Source organism: Coloeus monedula (genome assembly GCF_965178545.1).
Source record: "Coloeus monedula genome assembly, chromosome: 22".
Taxonomy (NCBI): Eukaryota; Metazoa; Chordata; class Aves; order Passeriformes; family Corvidae; genus Coloeus; species Coloeus monedula.
The window spans coordinates 2,030,078-2,045,299 of NC_138802.1; the positions used below are offsets into that span (position 1 = coordinate 2,030,078).

Consider the following 15,222-nt stretch of genomic DNA (forward strand, 5'->3'; position numbering starts at 1 on the left):
AGGAAAGAGCAGGTGGGATTTAGGTGAGGAATGATGATCAGCACTGGGCCAAGCCTGTAGTGACTCCCACCAGTCAGGTTTCAGTGCTGTCCCTTCCAACATCTCTCAGAGCAAAAAGAATTGCAGGTGAACGGCAGAAACAGCTCAGACAGCAACCTGAGAGAGGTTCTGATGAGTGAGAGCCATGGTAGAGTCCCCAGAGGTTGAGAAAACAAAGCCATAACTCACCTGCAGGGCTGAGCCCTGTTTACACACACAGGTACACGTGGGGCTTTGCATTTCAGGTGAACTTCTGCCAGCTCCAGCCAGGGGACTCTGCCGTGCTCAGCAGCAGCACTGACTGCCCCCAAATGTCCCAGCAGCTCCCCACACCAAACCCACCACAGATGTTCAGCCCCCAAGAGCTGGCACGAAGCCCAGGGGATGGGATTCTCCTGAGGCCCAGCTGTGCAACCTTCAGAGATCAACCCCAGCTGTTTCTCCTTGTCCAGGTGAGGAGGCCCAGAGCAAACACAGCTCAGGAAGCTCAGCTGGGACCTGCCAGCTACTCCTGAAGTCAGAGATATGCACTTTCCACCTCAGATCTTTGTGGATTGGGGAATGTTATGTTTGGTGCCCCAAATTCCTACCTTTAAGGGATTAGGGATTTAATTCCAAGTCTCAAATCTACTACAGTTTGAAAATCTCTTAATTTTGCACAAATTTCTTTCCTTATGAGTAGGCACAAGTGGTGTAGCTCATAAGAAACTACTCTCAAGTGAATGTAATAGAAAATCAAATACTTTAATGAAATTAGGGAGCATGAGAGTAACAGCTCAGATATACCACTAGAACTGATACTACTGGGCTGTGGGGCTCTGCTAATTGGTTTTTAAATGCTCTGTTCATCAAGCATGCAGACTGACAAACTACTAATTCTTCAGAGTGTCAAAGATCCTGAGTAAAGAATTTCCAACCACTTCAAATGGATATAATAGGAAATGTCTTCTGAGCTGGTGGCCTGCACACAGCATTGCACAGATAAAAATATACTACTCTCAATGCACAGAGCTAAATACTTTCACATTTATCAGAATTTTCTACACAAGTCTTTTTTGATAGAATTCAAGTTTTGAATTTTCTGTATATATCTTCACCTGTATTAAACAAATGCTTATTTACATTGTGGGTAAAGTGTAAAGGCTAGGAAGGCCATTTTCCCATACTGTACTGTAACACTGCAAAATATATATACACAGAGAACCTAATATAGGCAACAGGTCTAAAAAAAAGTCACCTCCCACCTGTACATCATCGAGCCAGTATGAAAAGAGGGCATTGTTAGCACCAAACCACTCCCAGGGGGATGAGGAGCTTTCCAGTTCCACAGGGAAGAACTGCTGGGCACAGCATTCCAAGGATGGGCCACGGAGCTGCTGCCTGCAGGACTGGAAATCTCAAACACTGCACTGCATTGGGCATGGAAATCGCTGAAGAGCAGGACAGGAGCAGCCAGTGTGAGCAGGTGACGGTGACACCCTGGCACAGGTCACTCCTGGCATCACTTCCCAACCTGCCAGCCTTTCCTTTGGATTCATGGACGAGCACAAACTGCCAGCAGAACACGACTCAAGCGAGGGGTGGGGTTCACGAGCCAGATGAACCCTGTTACTGCACAAGCCATGGGGAAGGAGCTCTGCTGGCAGAGGGAATTCCGAGGGAAGCAGCCTGGCTGTGCCCAGGGAAGCAGCCCTGGCTCACTGGCTGTGCCCAGGAATGCCTGAGGCAATTCCCTCAGGAAGCAGCCCCGGGGGGCTCACCGGTGGGAATTCCCTCGGGAAGCAGCCCCAGGGGGGCTCACCAGCGGGAATTCCCTCGGGAAGCAGCCCCGGGGGGCTCACCAGTGGGAATTCCCTCGGGAAGCAGCCCCGGGGGGGCTCACCAGCGGGAATTCCCTCAGGAAGCAGCCCCGGGGGGCTCACCAGTGGGAATTCCCTCAGGAAGCAGCCCCGGGGGGCTCACCGGCGGGAATTCCCTCAGGAAACAACCCCGGGGGGGCTCACCAGCAGGAATTCCCTCGGGAAGCAGCCCCGGGGGGGGCTCACCAGCGGGAATTCCCTCGGGAAGCAGCCCCGGGGGGCTCACCAGCGGGAATTCCCTCGGGAAGGGGGGCTCACCGGCGGTGCCGGCTGTGCCCGGGGTGCTCACGCTCGTAGCGGTGCCCGGCGCGCTCGTAGGAGCGGGAGCGCTCGTGCCGGTGGTTCCGGTAGTAGTGGCTCTTCTTCTTGTACTTGCCGGAGTGGTCGGAGCGCTCCCGGGAGCGGCTGCGGGAGCGGGACGAGCTCCGGCTGCGGGACTTGCGCGCTTTGTGTGCCGAGTATTTGTAGTCTTTGGATTTCTTGTAGCTCCGGACCTTGGAGCCCTTGTAGCCGGAGCTGTGGTTGAACTGCCTCGGAGGGGAATCGCTGCGGCTCCGCGAGCGGCTGTGGGATTTGGAGCCGCTGGATGTGGAGTAACTCTCACTCTTCCTAGAAAAAAAGGAGAGCAAACATGATTTTCTTAACTTCTACAAACTTCGTTTTGGATTTTGCTGTTCAGTACCCTGTGAAAACTCATCTTGTGTCCTGAACTTACACCTGGCTACTGTAAAAATACTGATTTTTAGGAATTCTTATCCCATTCTCCAGCTTCAGTTACAGTAATACTGTAAACACCCACACCTGGAGTTACTCTGGAATTTAACGAGCAGCCCACACTGCTGGGTCACCTCGAAGCCTCTTGGTGATGAGCTATCAAGGCTGGCACTGGGAAACTGGAGCCTGGGAGGCTCTGGGAGCACACCCTACCTGTGCTTAGGGGATGCAGACCTCGATGGTGATCTTGAGTAACTCTGATCTCTGCTTCCACTTCGACTTCTGCTCTCTCTTCCTTTCTGGACACTGCAAGAGACAATGAACACTCAGTTATTTTGTTTCAGGTACCCATGGCAGAAAAGCAACTGCTTCTTTATGAAACCTTACCCATTTACTGGGCTGTTGGAGCTGGTTCTTTTGGCTCCCTCTGTTTTCCTTTTAGCATTCTTCATGGCCTGCACAGGTAGTGGTGAAGGTTTATTTCCTTTAACCTCTTTTGGAGACTCTGGAAGAAGAAGCCTTTGTTATGTCTTTGGAAAATACCTGCAAGGACTGAAGCCTCCCCTCTGCCACGATCAGAGCTGCACAGCTGTGCTTTGCACACACACAGCCACCCACAAGCAGAGCTGAACAAGTTCACAGGAGGCAGAAATTCATCTGAAATATTTCTGCCAAAGTATTGAAGTAACCCCGGGGAGTGAACTGCAAGAGAAGGCAGCAAAGCACCCTCCTTTTCTTGCCAATTATTCAGCATTGTTTGAAAGGTAAACTGGGGAAGAAGATGGTGAATGTTGTCTTCTAGGTGAGACTGCACCAGACTGGAAACTTTCAACCAACAAATTCCCCACCCAACACCCCAAAATGTAACCCCTGCCACAGCACCTCTGCTTCAATATTGCTTTAGCACAACATGCCAGTGGCAAGTATTTCAGTTTATTGCCAAATCCACATTAAAGCAAGTCCCTGGACTATATGGGTTTAAACTAGTCTTAATTTCAGACTAATTTGATTTTAGCTTTTATCTGATTCAAGAAATCACAAAGTTACAATGCTATTCAAACCCTGCCAGCTGAGTAGTGCTAGAAGCCATCTTGAAAAAATCCCCAACAACCCCCAAACCACACGTGTATATGCTTCCCCAAAAGGGTAAATATACATGAAAGATGAGAAAGAGTTATTAAAAATGAGTTATCCACTATTTACCATTTTTTGGGATAGGGGAAAATCCCGATGTGTTATCCAAGCTTGGGACTCCCTCAGGTACCAGACCTTTAGCTTGTGCTTTTGCCTCTTCAATAGCCAATTTCTTCTTTTCTATTTTACTTTCCAGATCAGATAAATCCACCTGTGAACACAGGAGCACTGCTTGTGAGAACTGAATTTCCTGGTTACTCACTCACAGGGAGGGGAATGAAAATCCAAGGAGTCCCAGACAGTGACTGCTCTTTGTTCACTCCCAGGCTTGCAGCTGCGGTTTCAAACAGGGTCAAATTTTCCAACTCCTGCTCTGAGCTGCAGCCTTTACTGAGAGCTCCCAACATGAAAAAGAACCAAACCTTTTTCCTTGTGTAGAGCTGCAAGATTTTTAAGCAGATTTCTTGAATTTCTTCCTCTGTTGCTCCGAACAGTAAAAACCAATGTGGGCGATTTGGAAGTGGGATCTGAAAGAGAGAGAGACAAAGCTCAGATTTCTCCTGCTGTTAAAAGGCTTGAAAAATCCCCAAATCCATGGAAGTGTGGCTCACCTCCAGTGTCCTGGCTGCCAGGTAAATGCAGGCACAGGCAATGCTTTCTGGCTGGAACCTCACAAAGACATCTGTTCTCAGGCTGTCGTTCATGTAGTTCCTGAAAAACAGGAGAGCAGAAGGTTGCAAGGCACTGCAAAGCTCTTTGGGGTTCTTGACTTGGTTTTACTTCTACAAGGGCTATTTCTTTCTGCATTCAGTTACTAGACTTCAACATTATACTCCTGTAAATCTAAAGAGAAGCTGAATGATTTTACTAAAACAAAAATAAAATAAGTAACTAAAATAAATCCCTCAAGGGGAGGGATGTGTGACAGAAACAAAGTCTGACTGCTGAAAATTCAGTGGTGAGAAGAGAACCAATTTTAACTTCACTTTTCCTGCTGGATGTCTACTGGCCTGCTCTCATGCAATAAACAAGTTATTTTCATCAAGACAACATACAGTGTGCTCAGAAATACTCAGTTAAAGAATTTTAGGTTCACATGTTCCCCTGCAATAGGGCAGAACCAGGTATGTGGCAAAAGCTGCAGCTCCTGTAGCAGTTCTCCCATGAAATGCAGTCCTCTTCAGCACAGCTCAACTTCCAGTGGGGTTTAAGGGTCCATTTCCATCCAGAACAGGATTCTTTTTGATGCAAAAAGTCAGCCATAGGAGAAATCAGGGTGTGTGGGAACGTCAGTTCAGGAGAACAGTCAGTATTCAGGCAGATCTCCTCTTTGGCACATGAAATAAGGTTTCCAAATTGTCCCATTTCAGTAAGGTTGCTTAAAATGTATATTCACAGAATGAGAAAACTGTAAAATATTGCACATATTCCAGTCAGTACACTTAAGCATTATGCTGTTAAATCTTAAATACACAAAGTAAATTCCTGTGAACCTGTCAGCTGATGTGCTTTAGAAGGTCTAGACTTGGGAGCACATACGTCAGTAAAATATCAGATGGAGAAAAACTAAAACCAGACACAATAAAAGTCTTTAAAGTAATACTTTAAAGTAGTAATTAACCATGTGGGTACCCAGTATACAAGGATTCACTGACCCCCAGGATATCCAAACCAGAGACCACAGGCCAGGCACCTGCAAACTGTTTACAAGAACAGAGAGGAGGAATTTGAATCCCAGGAGTATCCAGCTCCCACCTGCCCCAGCTGTCCTCTGTTCTTGTTTATACAAACAGCAACTCCTGCCCCAGAGAAGCAACACTGACCATCAGCTCATCTTTCTTGGAGAAAGGAACTTCTAAACCTCCTGGTGTTGTCCTACTGCAAAGAGAGCACAAACCTTTTGGCCAAAGAAGCGATAAAGGAAAAGGTGACTTCAAACATCTGGAAGCTGCAAAGCTTTTTGCTGATTTGCCAAATTGAGGACCATGCCAGCTTCCAAGTTTGGCCTCTGCACATCTTCCCTGTGGGCTCAGTCAGACACTGGAGGAAATGAATCCTTGTCACAATAGCTTAAGAAAAAGGTAATGTTGTAAAAATGCACATTTCAAAAACCAATTATACTGGATACCCACCAGTTTTCGGGTACTGGAAGCAACAAAGGCGAGCACACAGATGTGTTACTGTAACACCTGACCCCTTTCTCAACTGGGGTAACTCCCTCCCTCTCCCCACCTCCCCCTCCTTCCATAACAAGCAGATTCCTCGCAGTGAGCAGTCCAGAGCTCCCATTCCACTGCTCCATGCAATGCTTCTGCGAAGTGTCTCTAAATATCACATTTTGTCTCCAAGCTTCACACGTGTACTAGTTTACAAATGGAAACTGTTCATTTTTTTTGTTGTTAATTCATCCCTTTTAAAGATTTAAACCCCACCTTAATATGCTTTATCATATAGAAACACATCATATTAGAACAGTTAAGAGAAATAGAACGTTAAAAGAAATAAAAATCTTTCAGAACTTCAACGGTCAGGTTATCAAATATACAAACAATCAAAAAATGCACAGTAAAAATAAAAATATAAGCACAAGAAGCAGTTGGCCAGTTACTCTACTATCATGTATATACCACCTGTCTAGAGCCAGCCTTCTCTTTGGAGAGCTTTGGGTTGACTGAAGACGGCAGCTATCCCTGCACCATGGGCAGCAGAGGAGAAGTCTTAGTCACTTACCCTCAGAGGCTACCCTTTGATCAAAAGAGTACAGAAAAGAAAAGTCAAAACTGGTTCTCTACACACAGGTCACAGTACCAGACAGTTCAGTCAGCAGAAATATGGTCTTTGGATTCACTAAAGGTTTTTTTTAGACCATTGGTATTGTTAAAAAGCATTATGGTTTCAAAGCGTTACTTATTTGGTAAAGTTTAAGACGTGGAATTTTATAGAAGCTTCCCACCCCCGAGCAAATATTTATTAAATGAGAGCAATAAGGCAAAGAACATTTCTTGGCAAATACGAATGCAGGCTATGCATCTATCCAGTCTTAGAAGCTGACATCTTGCATTATCCACATAGATAAAAGAAATTTATCTGTGCTGAGGTTTTGATACAACCTGTAATCAAGCTCAGGCCCTGGGAAAAGCCATTTCCCAGCACTAGGAACAGACCTGAATTACACCTAAGGTTTTCCCTGAAGAACAAGAACCCAAGGGAACAACTCTAACCCACCCAACCTTTTCCCTTCAGCTGGAAAGTCAGAGCAGAGAGGAGGGAAGTGAGAAGTCAGGGTGGAAAGCTACCTTACCATTAAAACAGTGCCTCTAACTTAAGAGGCCGATCAACATTTGGGAAGTAGTTTGGGGCACACCAAGGACAGTGCAGCTGTCTGGTGTGGCCCCAAGCACTGCTGGGCAATGCTGCCCAGTGCCTCAAGTGACATATTTCTGCTACTGCCCCTTCTGGTCTCTCAGAACAAAGAAAATCAACTTACCATGAGGTCTGGACCAGGTGTTGGTTACGTTCACATTCTAATACCTGAAGGTACATAACGATTATCTGGAAGATATGGGTTATTGAGTTATTAACAAGCATCTGGAGAGCCACCTACTTATTTCAGAGGGACATCCATGAGGCATCTGTAATCCTCTTTCAAGGCCTACAACACTCCACATGAAGGGTCTGCACCATCCCCAGTGTTTATCCACACAGCTTCTGCACCAGCTCTGACCTTCTGGGCCCTTCCATCCTGCTACTCAGCCAGGTCTTGTCTCCACCTGGGTTTGCTTTAGGGATTTTGCTGATTGATTTTGTTCTCCTACACACCTCACAAATCCTTTTAGCTGCAGCCTGGGAGAAAAAGCTGCTCACTGCAATCAGCAGGGAGGGAAGTGTGGCAGTGCTTGCAGAGAACAGACCTGACACTGTGCCTTGGTTTGTTCAGCTCTAAGGGTTTTTCCTTCGGTTTGGAAGGAAAACACAGCTGCAGAGAGGAAGAATAGTGGCAGAATTCACACCAATTAACAAAACTGCAGTTGTCCTCTGGGGTGGATAACAAAAGGAAATTCTGAATGTCAAGCAGGCTCAAAAACAAGGCTTTGAACAGGAGTTTTTTAGGGAAGAGCAAGATCCCAACTCAGCTGGCACAGAAGTAGGAAGTTCTTTTATCCATTAAGGAACAATTTAAACATTTGAGGGAATTGTATCTTTCAAGTATCATCCCTTGCTACTTTTATATTGAGCCTGGTCCCATTTCTAGCCAAGCCCTTCACACACGAAACACTAAACTGGCTCACACAGCTTTAATACCTCAGCATGTTTCCACCAGCAGTGATCATGACAACCCCAAGCCTCCAAACTCCTTCCTGCTCAGGAATCTAAGTTAAGGTGACGTTTTCTACCACCAAAGCTACCTACTGATCCAATTTGCCTTCGAGGAATACTGAGCACCTGCATCCACCTCGCCGTCACTCAGCAGTGATACGAGACCAATTAGTAAGAGTCTCTTAAATGAGAAAGAAAACATCAGGATGGTAAGAAACTAATCTCACTGATTTCACTAATTATCATGTACAGTCCACAGAGCTTCCATGCAGTCAGGCAGCCTCCTCAAAGCATTACAGAACATGAGACACTGGTTATGAAGTGAATTTATACACTACAAACCTTATGAGGGTGCTTCACGTGAACACAAAATCCCAACTCCTTCAACACTCTTCTTTCTGCCTTAATTATTTGATTCTTCAGGTTCACATATTCTTGATCCAATATTAGAGGCACAGGTTTTCTGCAAGTCAAGAAGACAATCATCTTAACCCCAAAGGAGACTCACATGCAGGCTGGGTCATGTAAAAATAAAAGACACCATTATTTATAACATCAAAAATATTTATTGAATAAAATGGGTCAGCTCACTTCATGAGATCCCTTTGAGATATTCCCGGATTTATGAAACAGGGAATGATGCTGTCATGAAGCTTGGTAACTAAAACACAACACAGATAGCTCAGATTATTTGGAATTCTCAGCTTACTTTTTCTCCCTCAGGTGTCTGAGGCGATGGAACACATTGATCACGTCCCGAATGCGCCTGGGGGCTTCCTCAATTTTGGATGCCAGATGGACGCAGGCCATGGACACATGCTGAAAAATAAGCATAAAATATAGTATTTTATATAATGTATCAGTTCCAGTTCAGGAACTGAGCTCCTCCAACAGTTTAAGGAGGAGTAACAAGAAAAAAAAAATGTGGTAAAACAAGGAAATTTGAAATATTTAACAAAAACCACTATTAAATAGCTTTGCAAAATCATGTTTCTCTATAACTATAATCTCCAGGCTAATTCCTAACACTGATCACATCTCAAACGACAACTTGCTAAGAGACATCAGAAGATAAATATGGCTACAAATGTCATTTAATGCCTTCTTACCTCCATGGAATGCTTCACAAAAGACTTGGTATAAAAAAACCGCTGGAATAGCACCTGTCCTGTAGCCATAGCCACCTAAAACAAGAGAAAAATCACAACAGGCATGAACAAAACTACCAGCTCCAAAAAGACACTTTAACAGATTTAAGACCCAGAAGATTAACTAAGCATGGGAGAAAGTTCAATGGTATCTAAAAAATCTGGAACTAATACTTTTGAGTTGCCCAAAATGTTATCAACGCTGTAAATATTGCCTACAAGTCAAATACAAACATCAAATCCAAATTTCTTTTCTAAAAAAGAAAAATGGTGAAAATATGTTCCAAATTGATTAAAAGGTAAAAGAACCCCAAAAGCCAATAAAATTGAAAGTTATGAAAGTACGCCAGAAAAAAAAAAATTTGCTTTTTGGGCGTGGAAAGAGCGGGGGAATCTAATAACGTCATGATTTGCATATATTTGAATATGCTAAGACTCGGTAGCTGGAAAGTTTCACGCTCAGACAGCAACGAGGCCGTTCGGACTAAAGTTCTCCAGGAAACAAAACCTTCCCGAGATCACCACGACTCCAAAGGAGCCTTAAGAAATCCGTCTTTGCACAATCCCCGAGCCTCACACGGAGGCGGCGGGGGCGGCGCAGGAAGGCGCTGACATCACCGGCTTCCGGCACCCTGCGGCCGGGGAGGCCCGGAACGGCCCCCGAGCACCGGGCGGCCCCGCGGCCTGCCCGGCCGGTAACAGCGGGGCCTCTCCGGCCGGTAACCGAGGGGCGGCCCCGCGGCCTGCCCGGCCGGTAACAGCGGAGCCTCTCCGGCCGGTAACCGAGGGGCGGCCCCGCGGCCTGCCCGGCCGGTAACAGCGAGGCCTCTCCGGCCGGTAACCGAGGGGCGGCCCCGCGGCCTGCCCGGCCGGTAACAGCGAGGCCTCTCCGGCCGGTAACCGAGGGGCGGCCCCGCGGCCTGCCCGGCCGGTAACAGCGAGGCCTCTCCGGCCGGTAACCGAGGGGCGGCCCCGCGGCCTGCCCGGCCGGTAACCGGGAGATCGAGGCCCGCACAAAGAAAAGCCCGGCCCCGCTCAGTCCCGGCCCCCTCCCCGCCCGTGCCCAGTCCCACCTGCGGCAGCCGCAGCAGGATCCCGGCCGCCTGGATGAGCTCGCAGCCTGTGACGCGCAGCTCGGTCTCAGTGTCGGGGTCGAGGCCGCTGCTCATGGACGGCGTGAAGCGCAGCGTGTGCTCGGGCAGCAGGCAGTTCTCCAGCGTGATCAGCACGCCCGAGTACAACCGGTCACCGATCAGCACCGCGCCGGGGCCCGGTACCGGGGCGGGGGCCGCGCCGGCCGCCTGAGGGCCCGCGGGGCCGCCGCCGCCTCCCGCCGCCGCCGCCATTTTGTGCCGCCGCCGCCTCGCTGGCTCCGCGCTCCTTCTCCTTCCCCCCCTCCCCGCCAGCATCCGCCCGACGCCGATTGGCGAAGCGCGGGGGGGGCGCGGCCGCTGATTGGCTGAGGGGCCGTGACGCACGACGCCGCCCGGCCCGCGCGCGGCGCGGTGACGCAGCAGCCGGGAATGCGGACAGGGCGGGGCCGCCGCGCCCTCAGCGCCCTCAGCGCCGGGGCCGCCCCGGGACGCGGCGTGAGGGGGCCCGAGCACAGCACTTGGCAAGTTAAATGGCTTTGTTAAGTCCGTAAAAAACCACTCTGTGTGTCCTTAACTTGGCGCCCACCGAGGTTAATGTGTGAGGGCCGACATGCCGCCCCCCACCCCGGTTGGGTTTTCCCCGTGCAGCGCCAGAATTTCACCACGCAAATTGTTTCCCCATAGCAGTTACCAACAAAAATATCTTTATTAAGTTCTTATGTGTGTCCCTAACACGGGGGCTGTGTGTGAAGGTTGATATCCTGCCTTCCCTCCATCCCCTGGCTGTATGGAGTGCCAAAATTAACACAAATTGTTTCCCCATAGCAGTTTTCAATAAAAATGTCTTTATTAAGTGCTTAAAAGTAGAAACTATGTGTGTCCTTAACAACCAGGATCCACGTGTGAGGGTCAACATCTCCCCCCCCACCCAGCTGCATTTTCCCCATTCGGTGCCAGAATTCACCACACATACTGTTTTTTTTTTCTAGTAGCAGTTACCAAAAAAAATCTTTATTAAAGTCACTCTATGTCCTGACCGCTAACCTTGAAGTGTGCTTTTAATTTAACAGCTTTCAGTGACAACAACACAGGGAAAAAGCCACCAAGGAGAAGTTTCACACCCACACCATTCTTGGAGGATTTGTTCCACATTTTCCATTTTAGCAGCAGTCCCACAGCAGGTTTACTTCACAATCAAATCCCTGCTTCCAACACGTATATCCAGACTCTGATATCAATGGTGGTGGTGCACAATACGTGAAAATATCCCCTCTGGTTCTTTTCCATCTCCCAGGGCAGCCAGGAACCCTTCCTGTCTCCTCCTCTGGGCTAAAGCAGCCAGGGACTTGAATGTCTTTGGCTCATAAATAGCCAAGTCAGCCAGAACTTTCCTGTTCAGCTCCACCTGGGACTAAAGGCAAGAAAAATTGTTGGTGTTGTTGCAATTTTTAGGAACAACACTGCAATGCTTAATCACTCTTTATTAAATATAATGAACACTCTTTACTGTTTATATAAACACCCTTCATTAAGTATCATTAAAGACTCTTAAGGCTTAAGACCTGAGGTCTTAAAGCAGATTAACTTTTTTCTACCCTCTACAATTTCAAGCTGTTAAAGACTGTCAGGCACTCCCTGGCCATGGATGTCTCATTAATGCATTGTATAAAAATTATTTACTGGCTTTCTCTAAGTTTTTCTGGTAGAAACCAAGAACCAAAGAAGAATCTCTTTATTTTGCTCAAGGCCACGTGTTCCAGGTTAATCCATGGCATTTGTTTCAGCTCAAACAAATGAAAACAGAATCAACAAATTGAAACAAATTCCCAGCATGTTTTAAAAACAAGGGACAATGGCACCAAGTCTCTGCACTCTCCATGCTCAATAAATCATCAAGTAGTGAAAAGAACAGGGATTTCTTAGGTTTTGGGGTTTTTTTTTTGCTAATCCAAGCTTTGTATTTTTAAATTTCTCACAGTAAAAGAAAAAGCAGCTGTCACTGAATGCCCACAAAAAAAAGCATTTTAAAAGTCTCATTCTTAAGATACTGAATTAAAGTTCTGGCGACAGAACAAGGGACAGAGCCACCATGTTCACCAGGATAACAGGGGATAATCCATACAGGGAAGAGAAACAAGTTTAGGGCAGAACTCAGTTCCTGAAGTGGATGAAACTGCTTTCACAAGCAGAAGGCCTTTCATCACTCTAATGAGTGAGTAATTATCCTCCAAGCCACATCCTTACCTTGACCAGGTTGCTTATGAAGGCTGGGTACTGCAAACCATGTTCGAGGGAAGCTGCTCCAATCCTTGTAATCCAGAGCTGAAGGCATAAAAATCAATATATTGCATGAAAAAATGCTTTAAAAGTGAACCTTTTGCCATGCTGGTCTGCTCACACTTACTAAATACAACATTTTCATAGGATCATGGAATATCCTGAGCTGGAAGGGACCCACAGGAACACGACACAGGAAAATGCTTCCTTAAACTCCTACTTTTCACCCACTGGCTTTGAGGGAAAATGTAGGAACCCAGAGTGCCGAGAATATTTCTCTGCCTGTTTTTAAGGGTTCTTACCCCCCTGAACAACACTATTTTAGCTTCAAACCTTGGAAAAAATTACCAACAGTCAGACAACAACTAGAAAATACAGTGGTGTGAATTAGGTGATAGACTACGATGTAAGATTGTCACAGGGTGAAAAATTTAGAGGTTTTGGGCTTCTCTTTGTAGTAGAGAAGAGTAAAAAATATCAAAATGGAGGATTGTTGTTGTTCTCTAAACCTTCTTCTCCTTCTCCTACTACTCCATGTTCTGCAGTAAAAGTAGTTTGGATTGATTGGATAGAAAATTCCGCAGTTCCTAGTCGTGTTACTGAATAATTGGTAGGAAAGTGAAAATAATGTACATTTTTAGTAACTATTGGTTAAAATATCTTTAAAAGGCTGTGTAAATCTTGATAATTAGGCTCACTCCTGCTTTTCTGTGCTCTATGCTGTACCTGGGTCACACTGGTGGCTCTGTTCCTCTGATAAGACTTAATAAACAACTATCTGGAAGCATTGAAACTCAAGGAAAAGTCTGGGTTTATCTTTGAAACTCCTTGCAAGGACTTTCAGCAAATTCTCTCCCATCAGGAGGGACTTGATTTATGGCACGGTTCAGTGTCAGGAAACCCCCCAGCAAAAGCAGCAGCTATTTCCCTTCTGCCTGGCTCCCATTTTGATGTTTCCACCCAACATTTTGTTCCTTACCGCTCTGAGGGATCTCTTCTTCTCCCTCCTGGCCTTGGTGGACCTCACGAAAGCCCTGCGGACGCTCCTCACTGCCAGCCTGTAGCAGCGGTTCTTCCTGCCACGAAAATGCTGGAAAAAACCCCAGGATGGTCTTATTTAATTATATTTAAAGCTGTCCAGCCTTTCAGTAACACTAATGAAGTTCATCTGCATTTCACAGCTCTCCACGACAAGGATCACCGAACCCTTCACAAGCACCCCCAAGCCTTCAGTTGGCACATAATAAAAATATTCTTTCCTCGGTTTGTATCATGGAAAACCTGAAGCTGAGGAGTGGGAAAGATCTCAGTCCAGCAGAAGCAAAACCAGGCCTCACTTTGGGCTGTGGTTCTGTGGGAAAGGCAGCCACAAAATCATGGTCAGTGCTTTCACCCAACCCTGAGCTCACATATTTATTCTCATTCCTGAGCTCCCCGCAGCTGCATCTATATGGACAGGGTTGGGGCAGGAGCCTCCGATTTGTCAAAGAGCTGCCCAAACAGAAAAAAATAATGAAATTTGTTTACTGACATCCATCTGATGTGACACAGGAAAAAAGCAGCCAGTGCTGCATCAGAAATAACTGGTACTGTGGGCAGCTTAGGTGCTACAAAACCAAAATATTCTCACTTCCTGCAACATTTTCTATCTCAATAGTACAGCAAGATGTACTACCTAGGACATCCTTGAGAAATATTCTTCCCTAGCCTCGGTACAGTAGCTTGAACTTCAGCTGAAATCACCTTTCAAAATGCACTTGAGAACAAGGTTAATTTTTTTTCCCAGTAAAACAAACAAACAAAAAACACTCAAGAAGAAAACACAATCAACACAGCCTCCAGCACGCTGTACTTAATTAAATACAATCAATTCATAGCACGAGGCAACCAGAGAATCGCGGAACGGTCTGCGTGGAAAGGGACCTTCAAGGCCCCGCAGTGCCACCCCCTGCCACGGGCAGGGACACTTCCACCGTCCCCGGCTGCTCCAAGCCCCGTCCCACCCGGGACATTCCAGGGATGGGGCAGCCGCAGCTCCGGGACCCTGCAAGGGGCACACGCAGTGCCGGGGCCGGGCTGCGGACAAGGGGATGCGGGGATGGGGCTGAGCTGGGGCCGGGGGTGGCCCGGGGACCTCGCACTCACCCGCGCGTACTTGAGCACCTCCTGCACCCTCCAGAAGCGGTCCGAGAGCCGGCTGCGCACCCAGCGCGCCGCGCTCAGCACCACCATGGCTGCGGCACCCGAGCCTTCCGGGGCGGGGCCCGAGCCTTCCTGTGATCCTGGCCCGAGCCTTCCCCCGAATCTTCCTCTGATCCTGCCCCGAGCCTTCCCGGCCCTGCCCCCGAGCCTTCCCCCGAATCTTCCTCTGATCCTGCCCCCGAGCCTTCCTCTGATCCTGCCCCCGAGCCTTCCCGGTCCTTCCTCCAGCCCTTCCTCCAGCCCTTCCCCCGGTTATTCCTCTGATCCTTCCCGGCTCATCCCCCGGTCCTTTTCCTGATTCTTCCCGCACCTGCCTCCAGCCCTTCCTCCAGTTCTTCCCCTATCCCCAACCCTTTTCCCGGCCCTTCCTCCTGTCCTTTCTCGGTTCTTCCCCAGCCTTTCCGCCTCCCCCGGCTCCTCTCCCGCAGCACGGTGGCT

The 15,222-nt window shown here is 47.7% G+C and overlaps 2 protein-coding genes across 6 annotated transcripts; both read right to left on the reverse strand.

Moving 5' to 3' along the window:
* Positions 1-762: 762 nt before the first annotated feature.
* On the reverse strand, positions 763-10,602 carry CCNL2 (cyclin L2). 5 transcript variants are annotated; one of them, XM_082295788.1, is made up of 11 exons: positions 10,285-10,602; positions 9,173-9,247; positions 8,773-8,882; positions 8,406-8,526; positions 7,234-7,298; positions 4,358-4,457; positions 4,169-4,273; positions 3,816-3,957; positions 3,000-3,117; positions 2,826-2,918; positions 763-2,507 (listed from the first exon to the last, which is right to left on the reverse strand). In XM_082295788.1, the coding sequence occupies exons 1-11, from the start codon at positions 10,555-10,557 to the stop codon at positions 2,153-2,155; spliced, it is 1,557 nt and encodes a 518-aa protein (XP_082151914.1). In that variant the 5' UTR covers positions 10,558-10,602; the 3' UTR covers positions 763-2,152. The 5 variants fall into 5 exon arrangements, with proteins under 5 accessions (XP_082151914.1, XP_082151915.1, XP_082151916.1 ...); XM_082295789.1 differs by lacking the exons at positions 8,406-8,526; positions 8,773-8,882; positions 9,173-9,247; positions 10,285-10,602 and having other exon boundaries at positions 4,358-6,490; positions 7,234-8,378; XM_082295790.1 differs by lacking the exons at positions 8,406-8,526; positions 8,773-8,882; positions 9,173-9,247; positions 10,285-10,602 and having other exon boundaries at positions 4,358-5,786; positions 6,377-8,378.
* A 527-nt stretch (positions 10,603-11,129) lies between these two features.
* On the reverse strand, positions 11,130-14,855 carry MRPL20 (mitochondrial ribosomal protein L20). Its single transcript, XM_082295630.1, has 4 exons — positions 14,728-14,855; positions 13,562-13,672; positions 12,550-12,627; positions 11,130-11,716 (listed from the first exon to the last, which is right to left on the reverse strand). Exons 1-4 carry the CDS (start codon positions 14,812-14,814, stop codon positions 11,540-11,542), a joined length of 453 nt encoding a protein of 150 aa, XP_082151756.1. The 5' UTR covers positions 14,815-14,855; the 3' UTR covers positions 11,130-11,539.
* Positions 14,856-15,222: the final 367 nt, after the last annotated feature.

Coding starts and splice junctions, on each gene's coding strand:
- CCNL2 (XM_082295788.1), bottom strand. CDS start 10,557: ATGGCGGCGGCGGCGGGAGGCGGCGGCGGCCCCGCGGGCCCTCAGGCG. Junction 8,527..8,772: donor AGACACCTGAGGGAGAAAAA/GTAAGCTGAGAA, acceptor CTTGACTTGCAG/AAAACCTGTGCCTCTAATAT. Junction 3,958..4,168: donor AGCTCTACACAAGGAAAAAG/GTTTGGTTCTTT, acceptor CTGTGTTCACAG/GTGGATTTATCTGATCTGGA.
- MRPL20 (XM_082295630.1), bottom strand. CDS start 14,814: ATGGTGGTGCTGAGCGCGGCGCGCTGGGTGCGCAGCCGGCTCTCGGAC. Junction 13,673..14,727: donor AGGTGCTCAAGTACGCGCGG/GTGAGTGCGAGG, acceptor GGTTTTTTCCAG/CATTTTCGTGGCAGGAAGAA. Junction 11,717..12,549: donor TCATAAGCAACCTGGTCAAG/GTAAGGATGTGG, acceptor TCTTGCCTTTAG/TCCCAGGTGGAGCTGAACAG.